Below are 27,875 nucleotides of genomic sequence, written 5' to 3'. Positions count from 1 at the left end.
ATACTGATGATCAATGTAATGTATTGCCATTGCCTAAATTTAAACAATTAAGATAATTGACTGAATCAAAAATCATATTAAATAATTACTATAGTTCCACTTGATATAATTGGAAAATGTTCGTATGTGAATCATTTAAAGGTGATAAAAAAGAAACAAATTTTCAATTAAAACGTATAATATTATTCTTGCTTAGTTTCATCTACATTCCAAAAATTAAATTAAAGCTAGTGCAAAGGATATATACAGTAAATCTTGTGTCAAGGAAAAGTTACCAAAATCTTTAAATAGCTATCAAACTGGCTATAGCTATCATGTTAAATTAAACTGGAAGCTGTTCGTAAAATAGAACACTGCAGGAAAATTCCATATAATTTTTTAAATCCTTTAAAAAAGGAACTGGCAAGAATGGAAAAGGGGAGTGTTATGAAGAAAGTTAATCAACCTAGAGAATTCGTGATTTCATAAGTTGTGTTTGTTTTTAAGATATACTTAGATCATCAGTATCTTAACTAGAATAGGCTAAAAGAATGTCACATACATTTTCAAAGAAATTTTATCTCTAATATCAAATGTAAAAGTAGTGTTCTTGATGCAAACAAAGCATTTTGGCAAATTAAGTGGTGAGCTCCCTGCATCTTATACTCTATTCGATTATTTTTTAAGAAAGCTATACGGACTCTGTTCATTGCCAGAAGTTTTTCTGAAATTTTTGGTGATATAGAAGGAGTTCATAAATATATAGACAGAGAGAGAGAGGTAACTTATTAGTTTGGGGAAAAGATAAAAGAGAACATCACAAGATAAAGAGACATGTAGAATTGTTCATAAAGAGCAAAGAGTCTGTGCAATCATTTCCTTCACCCTTCTGTTAAAAAATGGACTAGACCTTTTTGAACACTGAACTACAAAAAACTGTTTTGTAATGCACACTGCACAAACGGAGACTAAATGAATGTTGTTGATGTTAGTTTCACGTTCTACCTTTTTTTTTTTTTTTTTTTTTTTCCATTCTTATAGCTGCAAATAAAATTTTTCATTGTGCAATTCTTTTTTTTCATACATCATGTTTGGATTACCTTTAAAGACATAAGCAGTTTTGAATTCTATTGCATTGTTTGCTTATTGGTGCTTAGTAGTATTCAGGTAGTATACAAATTTTTGACGAGTCCCATCTAAATTTGATTATGGGACTCAGAGCATATTTATTTCATCTGAATGCATCATAAAATAAAGAAGAAAAAGCAACTAGATATAAAAACAGAAAATAAATTTTATCATAGATTGCCCATATTCACATTACACATGAGAAAAATCACCAAAACCAACCAAGCGGCTAATGCATTCACCTGGATTTGAATGCAGGATGAATTACTAGCATTTAGTAGTCATAACCATTTGATCACTTATGGGGTTTAAAGACATTAATGAAAATGAATTTGAGACTAGTAGAAATTCTCCAAATCTAAAGCTGCCTATAAATTTTCCCACCTATAACAGAAGTGTTATGTCATCAAATTATGCAACTAGATGTGACTATGTCTATTTGCAGAATTCTGGTAAGGTGTTTAAAAGACAGTTATTTAAAAGAGAATGTTTAGTCATTTTATTTCTGTTAAAAAAGGAGGATATCGTGTGTATGTGGTTTATCTTGTAATTTACACCTGTAATTTACATTAAACATTTAAAGTAGTATAGAATAGATAATAGTAGTGCATATTAAACAATATTAATTAATATTATATAATCATCTTTTTCCATCCTAATATCTCTTAAATATGTTACAGTTTCTGCAAAACTCTTTTTTTTGGGGGGGAAGGGGATATTCAAAAACATTTCTTTGTTCAGTGTTATTGATCAATATATTTTTATAAATATTTGTGTATACAAAAACTTTTTGTTAATTTAACAGCTTAGCTGATGTGTCTCTGACAATTGCTGTGGATCGACCTATGGATATGGGTAGAGCATTTGCAGTGGAACAGTGTCGTTGTCCTATTGGGTATAGTGGTTTATCTTGTGAAGATTGTGATGCGGGTTATACTAGATCTGGAGCTGGTCTGTATCTTGGATTATGTGAACCGTGCTTTTGCAATCATCATTCAAGTGATTGTATTCCAGAAACAGGAATATGCAGGGTAAATCTTGGACAATTATTATAACACCTAAAATTTCCATATTATTTTTACATGAAGTATTTATCAATTGAATAATTAATGGCAACTGGTGATTTCTTTCAAATAATATGACTGGTTGATTCACTGCCCAACAGCAGTCTTGTACAACAAATTCATATTGTATCATATAGTACAGTATGATTCAGTTTATATATGAGTAATAGTTTATTGCATTTATTGTATTTCTTTCCAATGAGTACATCAGTATGTTTGGAATAATATTGAATTTTGAGGACCCCCCCCCCAAAAAAAAAACTGTTTTTAAACCAAATAACAGTACATGCACTATCTCCATCAATGTAACAGCTGGGCAGTCAAAACAGAATACTTTTAGAGACATGGTTGACTTCATTGCTTGCATTGTACTTTTGTTGCTCTTTCCTATAAGGACAGCTCCCAGCAAACATGTTTCTATACTTGTGAACAAAACTAGAATCAATGGCAGAGCTTAAACAGGCTGATAAGTACCATCCCCAAGTACCAACTTCTCTGTTAACCAAAGAATGATATCGAAATTGACAAGCATTAGTATTTGTTCGGCATGTTATTGTGTCTTAATGACAAGCATTAGTTTAAAGTTAAATATAAACAAAACTTAAGGTTATTTTCTAATTGAGCTCTGTAGAACTTCAAAATAAAAATTAAATTAATGGGGGAATAAACTGTATACAGAAGTTAAATACACACTATTATTGTTTTTCCAAGCTGTTACTTTTTGGATTAAAATACTTGCCAAACTATATCGCCAAGTATTGAGTGGTTTGGTCGTAAAGTTTATTGCTGAAGAATGAGCCAATTTGTCATTTAATCTGAGAGAAATCATCAGTTGCATCAACCTATTCTTAACCTTTCTGCAAGTTACTGTTATTCATCTTGAAGCATCTACTATCTTTTATATATAACACTATTTCTGAGGAATTTTTTTCACTGATGATGAATTGATGGTGAATTTTGCCTGCGTTTTGGCCTTCATAAGAATAGAATAGTTGTAATATGATATGTTTATTAATAGCATAGATTTTATTAGATATTTTTATACATGTGCTACAGGAACAATTGAGAGAATGAGAAGCTACAAATGGTATAATATAGTGTGCATATATACTTTTGTATATATTAAAACATTTAGCTTCATTTTCATTTTTATTTCTATGCTGTTTGGAACATAGTTAGAAAGTAGCCTTGTAGAGAAGTTTGCTGGAAAGCAGCAAACTTCAGATGTAAGATATTATAATTTGTCAGAAGGGGAAAAAATAGAAAGAAATGAAAATTCTATAAATAACTATTATTAATTTTGTAGAACTGTCAGCATAATACTGGAGGAGACTTCTGTGAAGAATGTTTGCCAGGCTATGTTGGAAATGCAGCTGAGGGGACTCCAAATGATTGCAAACCAGCAATAGGTATGCTTAAAGCATAATTTTTTAATATAACTATCAATTATTACCAAATTTACTATCAATTTTAAACTTATTTTGTTACAGTGTAATTTAAATCTGTAAGTATATAACTTATTAGATTAGATATGCATACTCATTGAAGTGTGTGATGCTTCAGCTGTCTTCTAGTACTTGTTAAAAAATATCCAACAATTATATATTTGCATTGCATAACATGTCCAATAATCTTTTCTAGAATTTTATTTTGTGTACAGTATGCTTATATTGGTTTTTTTTTTTAAATACAACTTTGCTAAATTTTCAGTGATTAAAATTTGTAATGAAAAGTTGAAGCACTCAATTGTTGCATTAATTTTGTACTCATTTCCATTTAAGGTTACAGCAAAATCGTTTTGAAGGATCTGCAATGAAAAAAAAAGCACATTTTACTGTCCTATATAATACTGGAAAAAAATAACTTCCCCTCTTAATGATTACCTATTTCTAATATTAATTTTCATTTTCCGAATTTTAAATGGTGTAAAATATAAAAGAAAATCGCTCTTTTTTCATGATAATAAAAATAATTTCTGCTTTTAACGTAAGTATGACTCATGTATGGAAAATATTTAAAATAATTTCTTTTGATACCTGTGTTTAACTTCTCCTTTCACAAATTTATTTTCAAGTTTAATAATACATGTATTCAATTTTCTTCTCATGGCTAGCTAGATTTTTTAAAACTTTTTAAAATATTTTAGTTATAAAAAGGAAATCACACCAAAGGATGTTTCTTTGTATTAAATAACTAAGACATTTTTTTAAAGTTTTACATGTAAGAGAAGCTTATCAACTTTAAATTTAGATGTAAATTTAGAAAGAATATAGAATAATTTATTATATGTAGTGTCTAAATGTTTATTTTGCGTTTCCTAAATATTTATGTGTAATAACATTTTTTCATTCATTTAAATAACATTTATGATTGGGGTTATGTAGAACACAAGTTTTATAATTTATATTAAATATTTTGATTCTGTATAATATAAATGAATTGTGCATTAAATTTAACTACAGGTTATGCAGTTATTCATAATTTTGTAATTGCTACTTCCCTACTAAGTTTTGTATCAACTATTATGCATAGGCAGATATTACACTTGAAATTTTGATTATGATAAGTGAGAGTAAATACATTTATGTTTTGGAATGGAAATAACATCATGATTTATGTAATTATTCTTTCTTTGAAGGCTTACAAAAGTGCGACTGTGATTCTCGGGGAAGTCTTGGAACAACATGTGACTCTAAAAATAACTGTCCTTGCAAGGTAAAATATGTATTTTCTATTTGCAAGTAAAATACCTTGTATTATATCCAAAACATTTTTTCAAACTTGCTCTTTGTTTTATTATTTGAACAATTTTGTTTTCAGTCAAATGTTCAAGGAAGTAGTTGCAATCAATGTAAAGAAGGTTTTTTCAATCTGGAAACACGAAATCCAGAAGGATGTGCTCCATGTTTCTGTTTTGGAGTTACTCGACAATGCAGTAGTAGTTCTTACTATAGGAATCAGGTAAAAATTTTCTATTTTATTGTATTTGGTTAGGTATGCTTATTGAACAAATTAAGACTTTGAAATTTTATTTCTTATCTAGATACCTAGTTTTAATATCTAAGTATCTATGTTAATTTCATATTTAAGTATTTAAAACTCCTTTGTAAAAGAAAGGGGGGAGTTAAGCAGATGAGAATTAACAGAAATAATTCTACTCTCCTCCTTTTTTTCCCGAATTTTGGGCAATAATTCTTTATTGTTGCTAATTTGAGCTATGTGGACCTCATAAATTGCTTTCATATTTCTATATATTTACCAGGCACTCAGTAATATTGAAGGCAGTTTGGTACTTTTTAATTACCTGCCCCTCTGGTTTCAACATCTAGTAGAACTGACATGTTTTGACAAATTTTTTTAGTATACATACACATGCATTCCACACACATATTTGAGTACATGTGGATTTACATACTTTATGCTTAACGATCATTTTGATGAACAGCTTACACCAACAATAGAAACATAAATTTTTTGCATATTAAATTTCCTCCTCATAAAATATATTTCTTGTAAAATGTTTCTTTTTATTATTATTTATGAAGGAAACAGTAGCTATGAGCCATACAAATTTCCAAACAAAAAATTATCAACCATTGAGTTAGCATAGTAATGTGAATAATCAGAAAGTATTGATATTTATATTTGAGATATTAAATGTTACATAATATTTTTTGTAAAATATGAAATATTTCCATTGTAATTAACAGATAATGTAGAATTGAAAAAGCACTGCATTGTTTTTCTGTGGTGCTTGCAATTAATGCTTGTAATTGCTATGCTGACACTTTCTTTCAGTCAAATGAGATTCTGAATCTTTTCACTATGAAACCACATTTTTGTAGGGCATTAAATGAAGAAATTCTGTGGAGTTAATTATCTACGTTGTATCCATCATCTTGGAAAAAGTATTTAAGCTGTATCGCATAATTGTTGAAAAATGCAATAGTGTTTCCTTCTGGGAAAATTGTGAATTCCATCTGCATTGCTCTTGATTTGTGTGGTTTAACTCAAATGCATTGCTTTCCAAGTAACCTGACAACATCAGAAAAGCTGGAACAACTTATTTGCTCATGCTTTTTCTATGCCTTTTCTTGCTGAGTATTATTTTAGACTAATGTACCATGTTTGCACATTTATTGCTGTGCATTTACCAGGATAAAATTTCCACTTACTGCATATTGAGTTTATGGTACTTTCTGATTATTTGCATCCCCGGCAAAAAAGTCGCAAATTTGTTTGCAGAAATATTTGTTTAAAAGAAATATTAAGAGAAATATTTGTTTGGATAGCTTTATATTTATTTCAACAATGTAGCCAATGCCACCTCTTTTTTTACTTTCTTCTTTACAAGATATGCACACTTCTCAACTTATTATACTGCTGTTTTCCCAATGTACACTGCAATCTACTTGCAGTCATTTCACACAAAAAATAAACTTGGCAATTTATAGACAGTCCCTGCACTAAAATCCTAAAATCAGACATGAAAAAGAAGCATATGATGTCTGTAACAGAGCCACATTACTGTCTATTCATGCAAAAAGCTGAGATTTCACCGAAGATTACAGAAATTGCAGTATACAGTCCATCAGTATGTCACAACACTAAAATTCTAGAGGAGAGAACATGATCTTGAAGTCATACTGCCAAAAATATTCAGAGAATTGGAAGGCAATCTGGGAGGATGCTATGCACATACATGGGTTGCCACATAAATACTTTGAGGCAACATCTTGGGTTGCCTCATAATTATTTTTTGTCAAATGATACATTGTCTCATCAAGACCTTTTTGGAGGTTTTCGGTTGGGGGTGCAGATAATAAAAAATTATCAATATCACTAATACATCAAACATTTTCCTCTCCTCTTTTCTTTCTGAATGTGCTTATTAGATTTTTTTAATATTCAGAATAATATTGTTTTACCATCTATGGCTAGTAAGCTATTTTGTAATTCATAAGTAGTGTGATAGCATTTATGCAAGTACAAAAAAATTTAAAAAGTAAATTTATTCAAAATATTTGCTAACAGAAGAGTTTATTAATGAATTTTTGTAGAGATAGAAAGCCAATTTTATACTTAAAAACTGAATAGGATGTTGTGGATTATTTTAAAAAATTAATTAAACAGATGGGACAATTAAAGCAAAATAGTTTGTTGGCAAATTCTGTTTTGATGCCAGAATTTTAGTTAATTTAGAGTTTGTCAAGAGTAACTGTTTTTACCTATTTACAGTTCTTTAAATGACTTCTAGAAGTAGAATCACTTAATTAATATAGCTTTATTGAATACACACCATGTCCAAAAAATTCCTTACCCAGCCTTTATTTTCACAACCATTGGTTAGAGACATAACCTTTCAACTGCAAAATATTCTAAGCGACACAATTCCTGTTTTGACTTTTTTTTAATTTACAAGAGTCAGTTTTATAAAATTTTAAGAAATCAAATTTTTTGTATGGTCATCTGGTCCCTGTACTCGTATTTAGAAAAACTGTGTACTCATTATAAGAAATAAAACACAAAAAAATTGACCTCGTACAACAAAAACTGACCAGGTATTTAATTTCAAAGTTTGGAATATTTTGACCTTATTTCCAGTTTGCCTTGAAGGGCTGGTTAAAATAATTTGAGGTTGATTTTTCCCTCATAAATGCAATTTGGTGGTATTCTCTTGTGATTTAATAGTGTATAATATTCTTTAATTTGTAACTGTTACAACTGGTGTTCCGGCTTGAATAGACTGAATATGCCTCTGAATGGTAATGTGAAAATCAGTAGAAGCACAGAGAGAAAGCTAAGTGGCAACAGTGCTTAGAGAAGAAAGAAAAGCATTTCTGAGATTTGTTTAGAGAAAACTGTGTCGCAATAGTGTAAACTTTAGAACTTGCTTTCAGTCTGTTTGCTACAGCTTATGCTTCAGATGAGATGTTAAATAGATTCTAGATTAGATTAATTTGTTTTGGTATTCTAATAAATTCCCTTTTAAACTGCACTGAATGTTGATTTTAGATAGGAATACCGCTGAACCACACATGTAGAACACATGTGGCATTTATATTCACCATAGAACTTTATTAAGTATGTTGTACCATTATTGTCCTATTGTGTACCTAGTATGCAGAAAGTGCATTCACACAAGTAGTTTATAAGTTTTTAAACTCTAAAAATAGGTTATTCATGTTCTCATGAAATTTTGTTACTTTAGAATCATTACCAAAATTATGAAAATTTATTAAATTAGAAATATTTTTAATTTAGACAAATAATTTTACAAATGTGCTATGTGTGAATACCAAAGCCTACCAGTGTTTTTTCTATGATATGGATTCCGTGAATAAGATTTCTTTTTTGAAAAAAATAATTGTGCTGTTCAATACAGCAATACATGACATGCTACACAAAATTGCTCACCAGGTAATTTATTACCACCTGAAGCATTTTTATAAACTGATATTTTTAGTTACACCCAAATGCAAAGATGCTCTTCAATTTGTGTATGGTGTCTGAATGTGATCAGAAAATGCAAGATGTAATATTTTGATAAATTTGTCATACAGATATGAAATTTTTTGTGTTTCATAACAAATATAAAATTTTCCTAAGTATTTGAATTAAGAAAATATATAAAAAGTTAGATTTTGTTATTTTTTGTGAAAGTTATCTCTTTTAATTTAAAAGTGCCAGAACATGAATATTTAAATCCTTTGAAATATTTTTGTATCTGGAAGTATAGGTCTATGATCAATGGTTGCAAAAATAAGGACTGGGTAAGGAATTTCTAGGCCACAGTGTTTACTGCTTGTATATTTCCACGTATTTAAATAAACATGTATACTCCTGTGCATTCAGTATCCTAAGAAGAGATGTATGTTTAAGTTGAATTTAGCAAAAAATGCATCACTCTTTCTGGAGAATGCATACTTTTTAAATGATCATCTGAAATAGTTGGGTCAATAAATATATGATTGTTAAGGGTCAATTCAACTATGATTCTTTCTTCTAATAATATAAAAAGATAAATGAAGCCCATGTTTAAGTAATACAAGTCTTATTATTTTTACATACACATATATAAATTCTATTTTAACCAGATTTTCTTTGTAATGTATAATTTTTTGCTTTTTCTCGAGTCTTGAATAAAATTTTCTGTCCTTACAGATTGCTATGAGATTAGAGGACCTTATTGATCCATACAGCCACAATTTCCAACTAACTTCCAGATTCAGAACTCGAACTATAACAGAAGGCATTATTGTTAATCCCAGTCAGAATGAAGTAAGTTTCACCTCATTTCCTCGAGAACCTGAACAAACAGAAACATTATTTTGGTCTTTACCAGCTCAATTTCTAGGCAACAAGGTAAATATATCTCTTTGATATAATATTTTGAATTTTGATATGTTCATGAATTTTTAATAAAATTTAAGAAAATTAAGATTAATTTTATTTATACTTTGGCTTTATTATTCTAAATGTCATATAATACTGAAATATTTTTATAATCAACATAAGGCTCAAATCCTTATTTTTAGATAAATTAAGGACAAAATTCTTTGTACTTTAGGGCAGTATAATGTTAACCATATCTTGCACAAAAGTGGTTGCTATTTTTAAAATTTCTTAATTCAGTTATTTTATTAAAAAATTCACATTGCTTTTCCTTGAGAGTAGTTTAATGCTAATCATACATTATTCTTAACCAATAAAATATTTTTAAAAAATGTTTTCAAATTATTTTCTCTTAGATTGATAGTGATAATTATAAGTGAAAGTGAAATTACAAGGGAAAGAAATATACTATTTTTATATTTAATTAAAATTTTAAAAAATTCAATATGAAAAAATATTAATATTTTGCTTTAACCATTAATTTATTATGGTAGAATTTGGATACTTCCTGAATTGTTAATCCTTTATTAGGAAGAAGAAAAAGGACTATCACATTATCTTCAGTTAAAAATCTACTTCTAGATATGCAATACAGCTGTCATGAATGCCTGCAGTGCATATACATTTTTGCATATAATCAAACAAAACTTTAAATGTCAGAAAATTTGGCATGATGGAAAATGTATGTCTTGTGTTCTCTTAACCGTTTGAGTGCGTTTGTACTTCTTCTGCATTGCTCGAAAAGTGCCAGCACTGTAGGCTGCAAAATGATAATCACGACACACTCGGTTTCATTGATGGGCGACTTTACAGATATCATTCCATAAGGTTCAAATACCTTATGGAATGGTACCTAATCAATATTTTTATATTATTTAAAGATGCTGATATCTGTACTTATGCTCAGAAAGATGTCAGAACAATACTGAATTGAAAGAATTACAACTTACCATATGAGAGCAAAAACAGCGCAATAGCGCTCCTTGGCATTTTTAATCGGAGAATAAGACAAGCGAAAAAGACCTCCTTGGCACTTTTGGATGGGAAAACAGCAAAGACACGTGGAGTTCAAATGATTAAGCTGCTTAACAGTAAGTTCAGCATACTATCTGCTACATGTGTCAAATTTCTATAAATCATACCACTAGCTTGGCAAAATTTGCCACTCACGTGTGGTTATGCATGCACATGAAACTCATGAAACTTCACCAAAATTTTACTATTTTTGGCATGATACTATGTATATATCCTTTGTCTTTTTGTGTGTGTTTGTGCTTGCTAATGTGCTCTTTCATCTATCTAACAATGTATTTAAATTGATTGTAACATTTATACTTTTAAATATATAAACATTCGCGTACACCTCAAATATTATCTTAATTTTTGCTTTCCCATCACATCGTTGTGGAGAAACGTGATGCTATTTTTAAAATGAATATTCTTGTGTCAATACTGAAAACAAATGTTTCTGAAAGAAGGAAAAAGAACATCAGTTTGTAGAAAACCCCTTCAAAGAAATTGTGTGTTCAAGGGATAATATTTGGTGATTCAAATCGTATTTTGCTGAGGTTTGCATTCAGTGCAGAGCACCAAATATTCCAACAAATGGGCCTGTACCAGTGAAAAAACAGAAGAAAATCATAAAGGGCAACTGTATTTGCGCTGAAGGGCTGTATAAATTGTAACTGCACCACTGAACATCGTATTGTATCATAAATGGAGAATTCAAAAATGTCTCAACCAAATTTATTGAAGATTAATGAATTTATCTAAAAACGTATATGGATACTAGCTAAAAATGTTTTCAGTGTTGATGAAACTAGTCTTTTCTTTCATCTCATGCCTTCAAAATTCCTGTTTTCTAAAGATGTTCAATGTCATGAACAAAAGTGCTTCACTATTTTATCCTGCCCAATTACTGATTAAATGGAAAGTGACACCTTTGCTTAGAAGACTATTGCAGAAAACAAGCTGTTTGAAAATATGTTTAAAGCATGGTGTATATATAGCACATAAAAAGGGGACGGTAACTGCAGATATATCTGCAGATGATCTCAAGGAAGTCATCAAGAGATTAAGTTTTTTTTTATTTATTTGTATAAAATTGTCTTCTTTTATGATATTGTATTTGATTTTTATGACTTAAAAATGAAAATTTTGCATTCGTTCAAAAATCCAAGATGGTAAAATTATGTAAAGGGATGGCACAGTACTAAAACTGTGGGCAGTTGTTTGTATACCTATCACTCTAAATTTAAATATAGATAATAAATCTTTCTCATTTATATATATATTTTTGGACGGCATTGATTTATTCATCAACATATTCGAAAAAGGGTATTAACTGTGTTTTATGTTATTTTCTGTTTTGATTCATAAGACAGTTTTCAAAGGTATCGTAATGCCTACTGCATGACAAAAGTATACTTTCAAAAAATGCTTTAGAGTAAATAAAATAAAATTAAAAAAATATGTAAACAAACATGTTTAAATTATATAATGGGAATGAATAAATAGGAAATTTTAAATGGACATTTTGAAGAACTGTAATTTAACCATGTAACTGAAATAATCAAAATGAAATTCTAAAAAGAAAGGAGCAAATCTAGAAATAACAAATGTGATTAAAAAATATATGCAAGAAAGGAAGAACATTGCATTTTTCCCATTTACGGCAAATGAAAGGGAAAGTGAAATAAGTTGCTGTAAACTGAGAAGTTTATGAAATGCATTGTTTTTGGCATAAAGCAGAAAAAGTGCGCCAAGGTGAAGTTTCGAATATGTTGATGAATAAACCAGTGCAAAAATTGTGTATAAAGGAAGTTATGATTCGTATAAATGCACTATTTTTATTGGAATGAATTCGGGTGCAGATGAAATGACATATAAAAAATACATAACTTTCCTGCACTGCATAAGAAATTATTAGTGGGCTTAATTTGAAATAATTTTATTTTATTTTCATGAAAACTTTTACGGCAGCATTTTAGTATTAGAGATCTTGTATCTAAGATTGTATATATTTCAAATTGTTAACCTGAAAAATTAAATACGATACAAATTTTAATTTAAAAATATATTACTACATGTGCAAGATAAATTTTTACAGCTAGCTTCATATGGAGGGAAACTTCATTATACTCAACAATACTTAGCCGGTGATGGGGGAGATCTGTATGCTGATGCGGATGTTGAAATGACTGTAAGTATTTATTTTTATGATTTGTATTTTTCATTAGTTTTTAAAACAAGTTGCCTAATCTAATTTTCTGATATTTCTGTTTAATCAGGTAATTATTTTACTGTTTTAGGGAAATGGAATATCAGTATTTTATGTGAACATTCCCACTTTGAACCCACAGGAAGTACGAACATTTGAAATAGAATTGAGAGAAGTATGTATAGAAGTTTTCTGAATCTTTTATTTATATTTCTGAGTTACAATTAACTGATATTTTGTTTACATGTTAAATTTTAAAGATTTTGCAGTATTGTCAAAAATTAATTATAGGTCACAGAAATTATGTTGTAATCGTGTGTTTTTTAAGAATAAACCTTTCTCAACACAAACTGATTGAATAACTGTATGATTATTAAGGGTTTATTTGTTTTGTTAATTTGACATGCCGATTTATAAATCAAATATTAAAAAAATCTGTATAATAATCCTTTATAATAGTCTGAGACTCTAATATTATTTATATTATATCGTTAATACAATCAAAAGTCATTAATCCGGACTCCTCGGGACTTCGTTGATTCCGGATTATCGATTATTCCGGATTATAGATCATCAGTTTAAATCTGGTTAGATGGCATGCAGAAATTATAAAATTAAAAATATGAAACCGTAATTTATGAAACAATTATGATCTAAAAACAACTGAACAATGATTTAAGAACAATTATGATCTAAAGGGTATCAAAATTTACAAAAAAAAGCTTAATATTTATTTGTTTACTTTATTAAACATTTTCAATGTAAGTTGTTTAAGTTGCTTCGTTTTATGTGATAATACTTTCTCTTTAATTCTATAAACAGACTTAATTTCTTGTTCGGTTACAAAGTTCCGCTGTTCAAGCCCTCTAATTGCTGTGTCGAGAATACCGACTAATTTGTCAATCGAAATTTTTTCGTTTTCAATAACCTCTGTGTCACTTTCTTCACTATCGGAAGCGAATTATAATGACGAGGAATTTGATTTATATCATATCAAAGATGGAGTACATCGAGGTGAAATACTACATTTAGTAAGGAATTATAAGCCAAATAAAATAAAAACATCTGCCCTGAAGATAAAGATAGTGTTGACAGATCAACTTCCAATTAATTGCGTGCCGTGGCGTCCCCCCACCCACGCCGCAGAGCAGCGTGAAATTGATAAACAGATTTCGGAATGGTTAGAGAAACGAAGGATATGCCTTTATTAATTTTTTGCAGCTATTCCACTTTCTGTTTAATGGACTTCAAAATATACTTTCGCTTTGTAGATCCTTTACATATTAGTAAATATATATCGGAAATTCTAGTTGACATAATCGAAAGTTCAAGCTTCCTTTTATAAAATTGCTCTAACAGTCTGCAAAAAATAATAAGCCGGATCCAATTCGAAGATTAAGAAACAACGCAATCTGCAACATTAACTGAATTAGATAATTTTAGCTTAGCTTATACCGTCCGTCATACATTAAACGTGCATACGTAAACGTATTATGCACATGCGCACAGGCATATTCACAGCCGTAAGGGTCTTATGTGCATGCATCAATGCGACGCATGCGCAGACAGTTTGTAGCTTTGAGGTCCGGATTATAGATCATTCCGGATTATGGGTGTCCGAATTAACGACTTTTGACTGTATATGTTACATTTATAATATATATTAGTTTTATATAATAATTGTAATATTATTTTATATAATAATTATTATTTATATAAAATAATAAAATCTATGTAAAATTAGTTAAGTTTACACTTAAATTAAAGACTTAAGTCAAGATCTCAAACGATTTTGAGGGCAAACATTTCCAGGTCTGTCTTTATCAGGAGTAAAAGAAATCTGCAAAACTGGAAAGCAGTGGGCATAACAGTCATACTTATACTCCACAGTAAAGCGAAACGAGAAGGTAGCACTATCTATCGGCAAAAATATTTAAGAAATAAAAAAATTAACTTGATTTTAAAAGCATTAGGAAGGACTCAATTGGGCTTACTCATTAACTAAACAAGATAAATCTTTGTGAATATGAAAAGCCTCAAGAAAATCCAAATCAGCAACTGAAGGAGCTTTTTGAATGATTTTTGCAGACCTAAAGTCAAAATTAGGATTAAATTTTAAATAGTGATTATCTATCAAAGATGTGTTAATCTCAAACCACACTGACACAATATGCTATAAATTCCCCAAGAATTAAGTAAGAAATGGAGTCTTTTAGAGTTGAACTGAGGATTTTATTGGTAGGCAAAAAAAAAAAAAAAAAAAAAAAAAAAAAGATGAAAATTGAATTTCTGAAGAATCCATGCAATTTTGTAACTGACAGAAGGATAAAATGGAAGCATGACAAGATTATTAATGTTATTTCTAATGGCGGAATGTCTTTTTTGATGATTCAGGGTCCGTACGATCCTTAAGATTCCTTAAAAGTCCTTAGGATTTTTGGTCCTTAAAAATCCTTAATTTCGTTCAAAATTGGCAGAAGGTCCTTAATTGTAATCATCTGATATTTCTATCTGTTTTTACGGCTGCCATTTTGAGTGTGAATTAGCATTTTAGAGGAATATTTTTTGTATTTCACTTATAAATGTGGTTATCTTTTGAATGGGTTCATGGAAATTTGTTCCTATTTCTAATGTAAATGGTAGGATACTGGAATTTCTAAGCAAGAAGTGAAACATAAGCATTTCGAAATTATTTCATTTTTTCTAACAAAGAGCTTTTAAACAACTTTTTGCTTTTGGGAATGTGAATCCTTTTATTAAATGGCTCTAAGTTTTATGACTTATATACATTTTGGCAATTTTAAGATCAGTTTCTAAAGAAAATTTTTAATTCTGAGATCTGGGAATTTTTTGACGATTTTTTAAAACGTTGTAACATTGATCAATTTCATTAAAATAATGGTAATATATTAAAATTATATTTAGAAAGTAATATTAAAATAAAAAAAAATATTTTTTGCTGTCATATTATTAAGTTCTATTTTGACCACTTATTACACAATTATTTGAGTTGGAAAAATAAACAAGGTATAATGTTATAAAGCACAATTTACAAAACAGCTCTTAGCAAAAGGAAAATTAGCTATGTAATTAATTAAAAAGTGTCTTCGTTTTAATTTTTTCATGGTAAGAGTTTTTCCCATGTAATTGTCTCAGGATGTTCAGAATTCTCAGAGTATGCATCAGTTTTCTGTATAAAATTAATTTTACACCTTTTTCCCCCTCTGTGTTTTTTTTTTTTTTTTTTTTTTTTTCCAAAATATTTCTGGCCTTTTTGCTGCTATAGAATTGGTAGGGGTAATTTTTCTTTAGGATTTTAGACATTGCAGCTTGGAAAATTTAAAAGGATTTGAAGGCAAGATTTATAGACCCACGATTCTAGAAGATTCCAAAAAATTGTGACAAAATGAAAAATACCTCCATTGTATTATCATGTAATGTCTTACAGAAAATTTGCGATGAATTTCTTACTTTTTGGAGAATGTGTGGAAGAACAATGAAAGCATATTATTTGAATGTTTTTTACTTCTGATACTAGAATTTTTTTCTTAACATGTTCATCTTCCCTTTCTTTTCTCTATATTTCTCTAAACACAAGCATGAAAATATCAAAAATGGTTCTAATCTTATCACATGGACAGACATTAAAGATAAGAATTTTTTTATTTATAAAGAAATTGATAATTGACAGTTTAAAAGATTCATCTAAATATATCTTAATGCATCTTACACAGGGTTGGCGCTAGGCATTTTTCCACCTGATGCAATCTCTATGGATCCTAAATTCTGCATCCAGTGCCTGCTCTAAATTCTAAACGTTTTGCCATTTCTAGATTTGGTTGCTTGGTGTGTCACTAAATTAAAAAAATAAAAAGAAATTACCACGTCAGCTCTGTAAATGGTCCTTACCATATATATTTCATATTTCTTTTGAATGTTCTTATTACTAACAAAATAAAATTAACATAGACTCCAACTACTACGGATTCTCCGTAGTTTCTACGGAAATTCATGAAAAACTACGAGCTACGAAAAGTATGGAAAAAACTACGGATTTTACAGAAACAAGAGCAGAAGAACCAGTACGCAAAACGGAACCAACTAATTCATCCAATGATTGGCTGAATACTCGTGTTATCATATATCACGTGTTGAGTGCGTTCCTAGTTTTGAAGAATTAGCCAATCGTAGATCAGTAACTCCAACCGTTAACGACTTATCAATAGTTCCACCCAATTGTCTGTCTCCCAGGTTCCTCGCTCATGCGTGTTTAGGCTGCATTCGGCTGCATTGTGTAGTTTACGGCGAGAGCTTAGCATGTGTCTTGTGAACTGTGAATCAGGTGAAAGATTTTTAATCATAATGCTTGCTGCCTTGAACGAAGAAGCCAAAATTATCAAAGCAGAAGTTTAAAGATTCATATTCTTCAGAATATCCATGCATTAAAGCGTCCGAAATTTCTGTGAATCACGCACACTGCAGTGTATGCAACAAAGATTTCTCAGTTGCTCATGGCGGAAAAGATGACTGTAAACGGCATGTGTTTTCTCAAAAGCATATAGAACTTGGCACCGTAAAATCTAAAGAAATAACAAATTTCTTAATAAAAGATGATGAAACAGATCCTATAAAAGCCGAATGCTATTTTGTTCGTTTTTTAATTGAACATAATCTACCGCTTTCTGTTTCGGATCATTCCAAAGAGCTTTTCAAAGCAATGTTTCCGGATTCTGCCATAGCAAAAAAATTTAGCTGCGGTCATACCAAAACTGCTGCTATTGTGAAAACTCTTGCAGAAAATACTGTTGCTGATATTATAAAATCAGTGTGCAGTACATCATTTTCTCTAAGTACTGATGGAAGTAATGATAACAATGATAACAAACTGTACCCATTGGTTATAACATACTACAGTAAAGAAAAGGGAGTGATAATTACTTCATTGATTTCTATTTTAGAATGCACGAATAATACAGGAGAAGGTATTTTTAATTGTATAAATGAAAACTTTAAAAACAAAGGTTTAGAATGGAAAAATTGCTTATCATTTTCTTCAGATAATGCTAGTAATATGATTGGAAAGTTTAAAGGTGTAGCATCATTTATCAAAATGCATCAACCAAGTATAATCACCCGAGGTTGTCCGTGCCACCTCTTGCATATAGCTGCAAAAAAGGCTACTGAAAAATTAATTGGCTCGGAAATTTAAATGTTGATAATAGATATATATTTTTACTTGGAGAAAAGTTCGAAACGGAAGCATAGCTTCAAAGTTGCTCAACAAATTTTGGGACAGAATGCAAAATCTCATAAAATTTTGAAATATTGCAGTACAAGATGGTTGTCTCTTTTAGAATCTATAACAAGGATTTTGGAACAGTGGGATGCTGTGATAAATTTTTTTGGAGATAAACCAGATAACAGTGAGAATGAAGGAAAGAGATTGCAAAACATTAAAAAAATTTTACAGTCACCGACCACCAAATTGTACTTGTTATTTTTGAAAAATACTTTGCCTCTTTGCCTTTGTTTATAACAGTAAATATTAATTTGCAACAACAAGCTTCTTATATACATAAATTGAGAAGAGAACTTTTTGAACTTTTAATGAATTTATTTGTTAGATTCGTAAAACCATCAGTAATTTCTAAAGAAAATGAAGATGTTACTCTAACGTCTATTCCATTTCAGAAGTATAGTAAACAAAAAGAAAATGAAAATTTAGTGATTGGTGCGGAAACAAGACTATATTTAAAAAATGCCAAGTTGAATGAAAGTGAAGTGAAATCATTTTTCAATTCTGTGCGAGCTTTTCTTGTAACTGCATGTTCATATATAATTGATAAATTTCCTCTGAGTGATCCATTTCTAAAACATGCTGAAGTTGCTGACATCAACTTGAGAACTGAAGTCTTATTTTCATCTGTTCTTTACTTGATGAATACTTTTCCATCCATTATTGATGAAAAATGTCTTAATCAAGTAGAAATTGAATTTTCCATGTATCAAGTAGATGATTTGAAAGAAATTGTAGATTTGCGTATTGATATAGCATGGGGAGAAATTGCCAAATTAAAAAATATGAATGGGTGTATTAAATACAAAGTATTGCCTTCTGTAATGCTTGCTGTCTTAATAATACCTCATTCAAATGCAGCTTGTGAAAGAATTTTTTCTATTGTTAAAAAAAATCAGACGGAATTTCGACCAAAAAGGTCTTAAAACTCTTGAAGCAGTTTTGATTGAAAAAATAAATATGCAGGCAAATGAAGAACTGTGTTATAAAAAAACATTCTCAAAATCAGAACTTAAGCTTGCTAAGCATGCTACATATAAATCTTTGCATTCATAAATTATGCGTATTTTGTTTAATACTTATATGTATCATTCTTGGTTATTTAAATTTTATTTCCCTGTAGAAATCATATCCAGAATAAAGATATGATTTATAGCTTCTGATTTTTTCTATGATTAGTAGTGATTTGAAGTACTTTTTATTAGTGAATGCTTGAGGAGTTAAAAGAAAATTTCTAATTAAATGTGCGTATAATTTACAAGGTATATTTTTAATTATTCAGTTTTATATGTATATGGATTTTAAATGTAATAAAATTGATTACAATTAATTATTAATTTAAAATTAATGAATGGTTAATTACAACATACGCTACGCGCACATTTTCAAAGTTGTAAAAATGTCGTTCGCGCGTTGACTACTGACAAGGTTTGCTGAAGGTTGGAGTCTATGAATTAGCAGCTTTTTCTATGCATTTTAAATGCATTTAGTTTTTTTTAGAATAAAAGAAATCTTTAATTAAATTTTAAAATGCAAAAATGAAAAGAAAACGTGTTGAAGAAAGAAACTGAATAAATAAAGAGAAAGAAAACTATTCATCAAAGATATGTACAGTTATTATTATGTAAATTACTCAGTTGTATATAACTTCAACCATTACTATAATTTCCCATTTCTATTTCCTCAATAGAATGCGAATCACTTAGGCAGTTTTTAAACTGAGGTTTTTCGAGTGTAAGACAGAGTGTGTTTCTGACCTTTGCTTTCTCGTTGCATAACTTGGCGTAGAAACATAACTTGGAATCTTGAAAGCATGAAAATATAAAGGAATATAATATTAATAATTATTTCCTTACTAAATGTGGCAAAATGAAGTATTTGAACTCTTTGCTTTTCTGATTTTCTCATGAGGATACTCTGAATATTTGATATCATAAATATTTAAAATATCTGTAAATCAGCTGTTTTATTAAGAAGTTGTTAATTTGTTCTTCCATTAGACAAACTGGCAGCGAGTAGATTCAAGAGGACCAACTTCTGCTACTCGTGAAGATTTCTTGAAAGTTTTGGCAAATGTTGAAGCTTTGCTGATTCGTGCATCTTTTCACAACCGGATGCAACAGACCTTGCTTCGGGATGTAATAATAGACACTGCTGTTCCACAAAGTACTGGCCAAAGACTAGCACCTGAAGTTGAGCAATGTATTTGTCCACCAGGTTATATTGGCTTATCATGTGAAGTGAGTGCTTAAATTTTTTTTTAGTTCCAAATTATTTTCGTAGCTCTGTAAGCTGCATTTTCATTTTGAAATTGAGAAAGTAATTCTTTATGTATTGATCATTAGCCTTGACTTCTTATGATATGTAAACAGGGTATTTTAAAAAGAATCTCGCGATTAATTTTTTTTTTTTTTTTTTTTTTTTTTTTTTTTTGAGCAGTTTGTTAACTCTTATTTCTATTTTAAGAAACAAATTATAAAAAGTAGGCATTCAGATAGTGACAAATTTGATGCTGCTGCACATTTTCATTGCAAATTAAGCAAAATTGTAATTTTTCTACAATTATACATGTTGCATGGAAAGTTTCATTTAATAAATTGATCTTCATTTTATTAGAAATTTTTAAAAATTTGCTTTTAATCCACATATGTAGATTAAAAATATTGTCAAAACTATATGAAATAAATGAATTTTTGTGAAGAAAATAAACATTGAAAAGCACTGTATAAAAATTACTTTTAACAAAAATAAATAAATAAAATAAATAATGTAAAGGTTTGGTTTTTTTTCCATGCATGAAAATTGGCCTGTGCATACATATTGCATTTATCGGTGAAAGGTCTTTTTTAGAAATTTATATTAGGAAACTTAGTTGTATATCTCTTTTAGCAGTAATTGTATATAAATATTTTAATGATATCTCAGGTAATTTTGATCATAATAATTTTCTTGTTTGATTAATTTGGCCATTCCAAAGGAGGGGGGTGAAGCTCCCTTTTTCTTTTTTGGCAAGTCCCAAATAAAAATTTTAAAATTTTTTTAATATTTTTGCTATGTATGATCAAAATTGTCACAATTTGAAAACTGAACTTTGATGTAATTTCTTAGACTTGAAGAAAAATCTTCAGGAAGCCATTCAAATGATATTTAATCGTGTAATCATTATGGAAAGGCATGCAAAAAAATGTTTTTGGTTATTTTCAAAGTAAACAAAATGATTTTCTCTTCTCTGTGGATTTCATGGGTGTTTCTTTCCTTGTTAAATATTGAGTAATATTGTGAATATCTTGGCAATTTGATAATTTTTAATAAAATTTTTGAACATATTTTGATTTTAAAATGAATTAATTTTGTTTCTGTCACTAAATGGTCACAGTCCAAAAGTGTTTACAAATGATAAATATTTTGGGGGTCCACTAAAATTATATCATATCAGTTACGTCTTAAATTTTTACTGTGTTCGATAAGGAATGACATTTTTCTGTTCTTAGAAATGTAAATCCTCTTTGATATCCTTATTTCTTCAGTATTCCATGCCGACATATATATTTAGAAATTCATAATAATGAATTGTGTTTTGTTTTATAATTTTAAATTGAGTGGGTTGGAAATATTTAAATAAGAACACTATAAATTGCATATTGCTTCTATAGTTGCAATTTTTTATTAGACATTATTTAACTTTGCCATATTTTGTGTCCAGAAATATGCAAATTAAGTTCACAAATATTGATTCTAAATTATGATTTCATTGTGCTAATTTTGTTTTGCTAAAAATTAATGTATATTGTTGGTAAAAAAAATGTAAGTTAAACTCTGCTGTTTGTTTTTAAAAGGAATGTGCACCTGGATACATTCGTGATTCAAGTGGAGCAGGGCTTGGACGATGTACTCGTTGTAATTGCAATGGCCATTCTGAATCATGTGATGCTACTTCAGGACGTTGTGTAGTAAGTGTTATTTATAATTAACATAGTGAAATGATTATTCCTTATTTGCATTTTAATTCTTTGTCTATTTTTGATAGTTAAGGAAGATTTGTCCATTTTTTTTTTCAATTCCTTGTATGTAATTTTTTTCGCAGACACAAATATTTTTTTATCTGTTTCTAGCTGTTTTAGTCTGCTTTTCAAATTTATATATCTGAGTTGTATGATCCTATTAAATAAAAACTGTATGATTTTTATTTAAAAGAATAACTGGAAAAAAGCAATAACAAAATTATTTTCACATGCACAAAAACTCCAGTTTCTCAGAAGTGTATATTTTAGTCTATAGTTATGAATTTTCTAGAAGCTATTTTAAGCTATGACATATGCTTATATGTTTTAAAGCTTAATTTTAAATATCAAGCTTCAAATAATAATAATTTGTTTAATGTCATTTTGAATGTTGAATGTGACTGCCAAACAATAGCTGTCAAAAAATTTAAAAAAAAAAAAAAAAAAAAAAAAAAAAAATGCTAGGCAATTCAAATCGTTTGCTGTTCCTTGTTGAATACCAACTAACATGTACTTTGTATTATATAATATTATATGTTTTTGTTATTCATAGCAAGAACTTTCTCTGTCCTCTGGGCTTGAAAAAAGAGAGATCTATTCACCATTGTATGCTCTTGTGTTAAAAATAAATATATGGGATAAAATACTTATTTTGTAAATAATTTTCATGCTGTTTATTAGAAATATTTTCTATTCTGCTTTCAATACAAATATAGAAATTATTTTAAAATTTCATAACAGCCAATTAACACTAAATTCAATTCATAGAAATTTTCATTCATGTATATCAATTGAGATTAAATCCAGAAAATGTATTTCAAAGAAAAACTTGCTTTTTAAATAAATAATTTAGAAAGATTTATTAATTAAGGAAATCTGTTATTGTAATCTGTGAGAATTCCTTTCTGAAATGTTTTTATGATATAAATTTATAGATATTTATAATTTGACTTAATTCTACATTATTCAGCGCTGTCGGCATAATACTGTAGGTGAAAGCTGTGAACGATGTGCAGATGGTTACTATGGAGATGCAACTCGAGGTACTCCAGAGGACTGCAAGCCATGTCCATGTCCTTTAACAGTTTCTTCAAATCAGTAAGTTTGCTGCATAATTAACATGCTTCCTGATAATCATACAGATGCAAATGATGGGGGTATTATTATTCAATAGCCAATCACCTAGCATGGTAATTGGCAGTGAATGTGTTAAGCAAGTTTCATATTTTTCTTTTGATAAAATGCAGTTCTTAAACATGTTTAATGTGGAACTTTTAATTCAGATTTTTATTTCACCAAAATATGTTAAAGAAGAAGATTTCTTGAAGCTAGCTTCCTTATTTAAGTTTGTTGCCTTAACTCGTGCATTTTTCTTATGTTTTAGATTTTCTCCAACTTGTTTCCTTGATAATGATGGTCAACCCACTTGTAATGCTTGTCCTGCAGGGTACATTGGACGGAATTGTGAAAAGTATGTATTCAAAAATATATGCATTTTATCATTAAAATAATTGATATCTACATAGGAAGTAAAATTTATGTTGTAGGAAATTAGATGACTTAAAATGCATTAAAGTTAAATTTTTAAATTGACTACTCATTGTGTACAAGATGGTTGTAATTAATGGTATGCTATTTATATGTGTAGAGCCCATTCTCATAGACCTATTTTGTTGAAACTTGATGTATATGTTATATGGACCATGGGGAAAACAAAAACTGCAATCAAAAATAATAGTTCACATTTCAACTAGGTGAAATAAGGGCACATGAAGAACACAAAACATAAATGGGAAACACAAAACTTTATTTAATCACAGTATTTGTTCAATGTGCATTCCATTTGCATCAATCACTTGTTCAAGACATAGTGCAGCATATTCAACAATAGCAGGAAAGATATCTCAGTCAGGTTGCAGCAACATTTCTGCTATGCTTGCTTTTATTTCAAGCATAGTCCATATGCTTCCTAATAGACATGATCTTTCAGGAATCCCTACAACCCAAAATGACGGGAATCCAAGTCAGTAGAACTAGTAAGCCAAGCAATCAGAAAAGTTCTCAAAGTTGCCCAAGCTTCTCCAAAGTGGGCACGAAGCACTACATTCGTTGGTCTGGTAAAGTGAGCTGGTATACCATTTTGCATGAAGACAGTAGTTTCTAAGCATTCTCATTTTTGTAAGACTAGAATTATTTGCTGCTGATGAAGTTTGCAGTAACAGGCACCTATAATGGAACACTTTTGAGGGCTTTGAGAAGTGTTCACAAAGAAAAAGGGACCATGAATGAAATTAGCACTAAATCCATACCATACGGTAATGTGTTTTGTATTTGTGTTAATTGGCTTCCTGGTGGTGACTATTGTACTTGAAATTAAGATTTATACTTCTCCATCTTAGCTGTGTTGGAGATTGTATTGTTTATTATCGTAATTTATTATTGATTCTGATATATCAAAAGAGAAGAACTTATATTTGTATCTTTTGTGTGTTGTTTACTGCGTCTAAACACTGCTATTACATTTGTATTATAGATTCAAAATTTCTGTCTTTTAAAACAATTAATGTCAAATTATAAAATTGTTTTTACAGCTCAGGGAGGCATACAACCAATGTTCTATGTAAGCTTTGAACACCTCTCACTATTCTGTAGATCTGTTGGAATAGCTATTATGTAATTTTTCCTGACATTGTAAATTCTTAGACTACACTGTTATAATAATTTGATTCTGTTTATATTTGCATTTAGAATCACTGAGAACTAGCGTCTCAGTGATTAAATCGACACTGGTCCTTCCAACGGTCTGGATAGTTTACTTGAAAATGGTGTAGAAAGCTCCTTATTATTAAACTGGGAATTCCTTAATACATTTTTGATTTTGTCCTTCTGGAGGTTTCAGTGTATTTGTGCTTGAGCACTTGTTTTGACTATGTTTTGTGATGTCTTGTGTAAATGTTTGTTTGTCTTGGTTGCATAATTGTGTTTTTCTTTTCTTGCTTTTACTCCTTTTCTATTATTGTTTTCTACTAACCATGCTTATGCAGCTTACATTTTCTTTTCTTCTTTTGTATGATTGTTTATCAGCTTTGCGACCATTTGTATTCTTAGTTTTATTTGATTTTGTTTTAGTTTTTCTACTAACCCTTTTTAGTTGCCCGGACCCTCTCAGCTCCTCGGCGTGTATTTTAAAAATATCAAACTTTATATTTATCTTTTTTGGGGGGCACGGTCGGATCGCTGGAGGCCATCGTTTGTGGTTTGAAGGAAGAGGTACCATTAAGCCATAAGGCAGTTGTGTCAGGTGGGCGGTCCTTTTCTATTGCTCTTACCATACGGTAATGTAATCAGACTGCAGGAACCATTCATGTTCAACACTAGAATTGCAGTACCCCATATGTGACAGTTTGGGGTATTAATTGCACTGTCTAGTGTAAAATGGGACCTGTCTGACCACAAAATGTTCCAAGACCATGCTTTAATGATGGCTATTCTGGCCAAAAGGAGGCTATGTTTTTTCTTCCTGTTTGCACTGTGCAGCTCTTGCAGAGCATAATCTTATATGGATGCCACTTTACAAAGGACCTCAGAACCTTTCATACTGCTAACCAAAGGAGAGAGAAATTATACGATACAGCTTGAGCACTTTTCAAAGAATACTAGGAACCAGGTGTTTTTTTGACCACAACAGGAGTGACTACTCTCCCAGTTTCATTTGAAATCTATTTCTGTCCTCTTCCTTACAGTACACGCAACTACTCTATCTCTTCATATTTAGTAATCATCTTTTCCAAACCCTGTCTCGAAATAGTCCCTTTTCATAAGCCTTTCAAGTGTCAATATTCTTGCACAGAAGTTGAAATATTACTGCCATTCTGATAAAACAACTCGATCAGTGAAGGTCAATCTTCTTCTCTAAAGGTATATGATGAAAAATGATTTTATGACATTGATTACTGGCTTTTCAAAGTAATTCAAATTTACACGTTATTACATGAAAAGAGCCTTTCTACATTACATGAAAAGAGTCATCAGTCAAAGTATGAACTCTTAATTTTTATTGCAGATTTCTTTTCCCCATGATCCATATAATGTATATACCACGTTTCAGTGAAATAGGATTCTACATAAGTGTAAGTATAAGCATCCTGTATTTAGTCTAATATAACCACCCTTTAATTATAACCAAATATAACAATTTAACATTAATATTTAATTATAACTAAATATAGGTCTAAATATAACCACCCTGTATTTAGTGTCTGCTGCAAAGTCATCAATCTCCAGGTGAGACATTGACTGGATACTACCAAGTAGTTTAACATGTGTGGTACCAAGCACTGAAGAACTGGTCCTGCAGTTCCCAGACATTGCAAGGTTGTAGTGTGGCAGCATAAATTCAGTTTTCTAGTTGGATTTACAAATACTCGATTGGATTCATGTCAGATGAATTTGAACACCAAGAAATTCACCAGAATGTTCCTCGAACCATTCCCTGAAAATTAAGTCCTTGTGACATGTGCGTTATCTTACTGGTAAATGCCATCACCCACCAGGCACACTGTTATTATGAAGGGTGCACTTCACCTGCAGTATGTTAAAGTAGCCCACAGATGTCAAGAATTGTTCTATGGAAATGATAGGTCCTAATGTGCCCCATGAAAATATCGCCTACACCATAATACCACCAGCACTGCCTTGTATCCACCTAACTGTGGACCCAGGTACCAGGGTTTCTGTGGTCCAGAGCCCATGTTCTTAAGCCCATTCCAGTGCTGTTGGTGATGACGTGACATCGGCACAGGAATGCAATTTGGCATCAGTTTCAATATACAGGGGTTGGACAAAAATATGGAAACACCTCATAAAATGAATGTTTGAACTGAAATGTTTATTCTTGCAAAAGCTGTTGGTGAAGCTGATATGTTGCTCATTAACACTACCTGTATAACACCCTCAACACATTGCAAGTGTCTTTCGTTATTGAGACAGCATTCTGTGCAGTTGTGAGTGCATTGTGTTGTAGCTAAATGAATTCAAATGTGGGCAAATTGTTAGGGCTGATATGGTGGGTGCTTCAAAAACCAAGGTAGCTGAAATGTTCGGTGTGTCTAGAGGCACAGTGTCAAAGATTTTTAACTCTTACAGAAAAAGTGGAAAAACCACAATAGCAAAATCATAGCACAGATGAAAATGTATGTTGAGTGATCATGACAGATGATCATCGAAGAGGATGGTGATGAAAAATAAGAGGACTACAGCTGCAAAAGTGACCGCTGAACTGATTGTCACACTCACAAACCCTGTCAGCACCAAAACAATAAGAATGGAGCTTCGCAAAGAGAGTATTTTTTGACAAGCAGCAATTCAAAAGCCACACTCGGAGATCAAAATGCCTGTAAGAGAAGAAAGGGGTGCCAAAGTCATAAAACCTGGAATGTAGAGCAATGGAAGACTGTCATTTGTTTGAGTGAATCTTTCTTCACATTGTTTCCAAATTCTGAGTGAGTTTACATTGACCGAATGCATTCAAGTGTATGCTAGAGACTGTTTGTTGCTGAGAGTGAAACATGGAGGTAGTTATGTCATGGTTTGGGGAGCCATTATTGTGGTATTACATGGGACCCATCATTACCATCCAAATCACATTACTGCAAAGGGATGTGTGACCGTTCTGGCTGATCACATCTATCCCTATAGTATAAAATTTGTTTCCCAATGGTGATGTCATATTCCAAGATGACAGAGTGCCTATTCAGTCAGCTCACATAGTCTAGCACTGGTTTTCTGAGCAT

The 27,875-nt window shown here is 30.3% G+C and overlaps 1 protein-coding gene across 27 annotated transcripts in view; it reads left to right on the top strand.

Annotated features, from left to right (window-relative positions):
- The window catches only part of trol (terribly reduced optic lobes), a 743,500-nt gene that overhangs the window by 584,552 nt on the left and 131,073 nt on the right, over positions 1 to 27,875 (top strand). For all 27 annotated transcript variants that reach the window (XM_085823935.1, XM_085823887.1, XM_085823928.1 and 24 more), the window contains 11 exons: positions 1,913 to 2,138; positions 3,478 to 3,580; positions 4,810 to 4,886; positions 4,992 to 5,132; positions 9,336 to 9,536; positions 12,676 to 12,768; positions 12,878 to 12,961; positions 20,083 to 20,322; positions 21,919 to 22,032; positions 23,054 to 23,181; positions 23,468 to 23,554. In XM_085823935.1, coding sequence (XP_085680061.1) covers positions 1,913 to 2,138; positions 3,478 to 3,580; positions 4,810 to 4,886; positions 4,992 to 5,132; positions 9,336 to 9,536; positions 12,676 to 12,768; positions 12,878 to 12,961; positions 20,083 to 20,322; positions 21,919 to 22,032; positions 23,054 to 23,181; positions 23,468 to 23,554 — 1,494 coding nt within the window. The remainder of the gene's footprint in view (positions 1 to 1,912; positions 2,139 to 3,477; positions 3,581 to 4,809; positions 4,887 to 4,991; positions 5,133 to 9,335; positions 9,537 to 12,675; positions 12,769 to 12,877; positions 12,962 to 20,082; positions 20,323 to 21,918; positions 22,033 to 23,053; positions 23,182 to 23,467; positions 23,555 to 27,875) is intronic.

The sequence above is a fragment of the Stegodyphus dumicola genome, chromosome 1 (genome assembly GCF_044657685.1).
Source record: "Stegodyphus dumicola isolate Sdum_Otavi_A_Nest chromosome 1, ASM4465768v1".
NCBI lineage: Eukaryota > Metazoa > Arthropoda > Arachnida > Araneae > Eresidae > Stegodyphus > Stegodyphus dumicola.
Note: the sequence above shows the minus strand (reverse complement) of the source record. Positions and strands in the feature narration are given on the sequence as shown.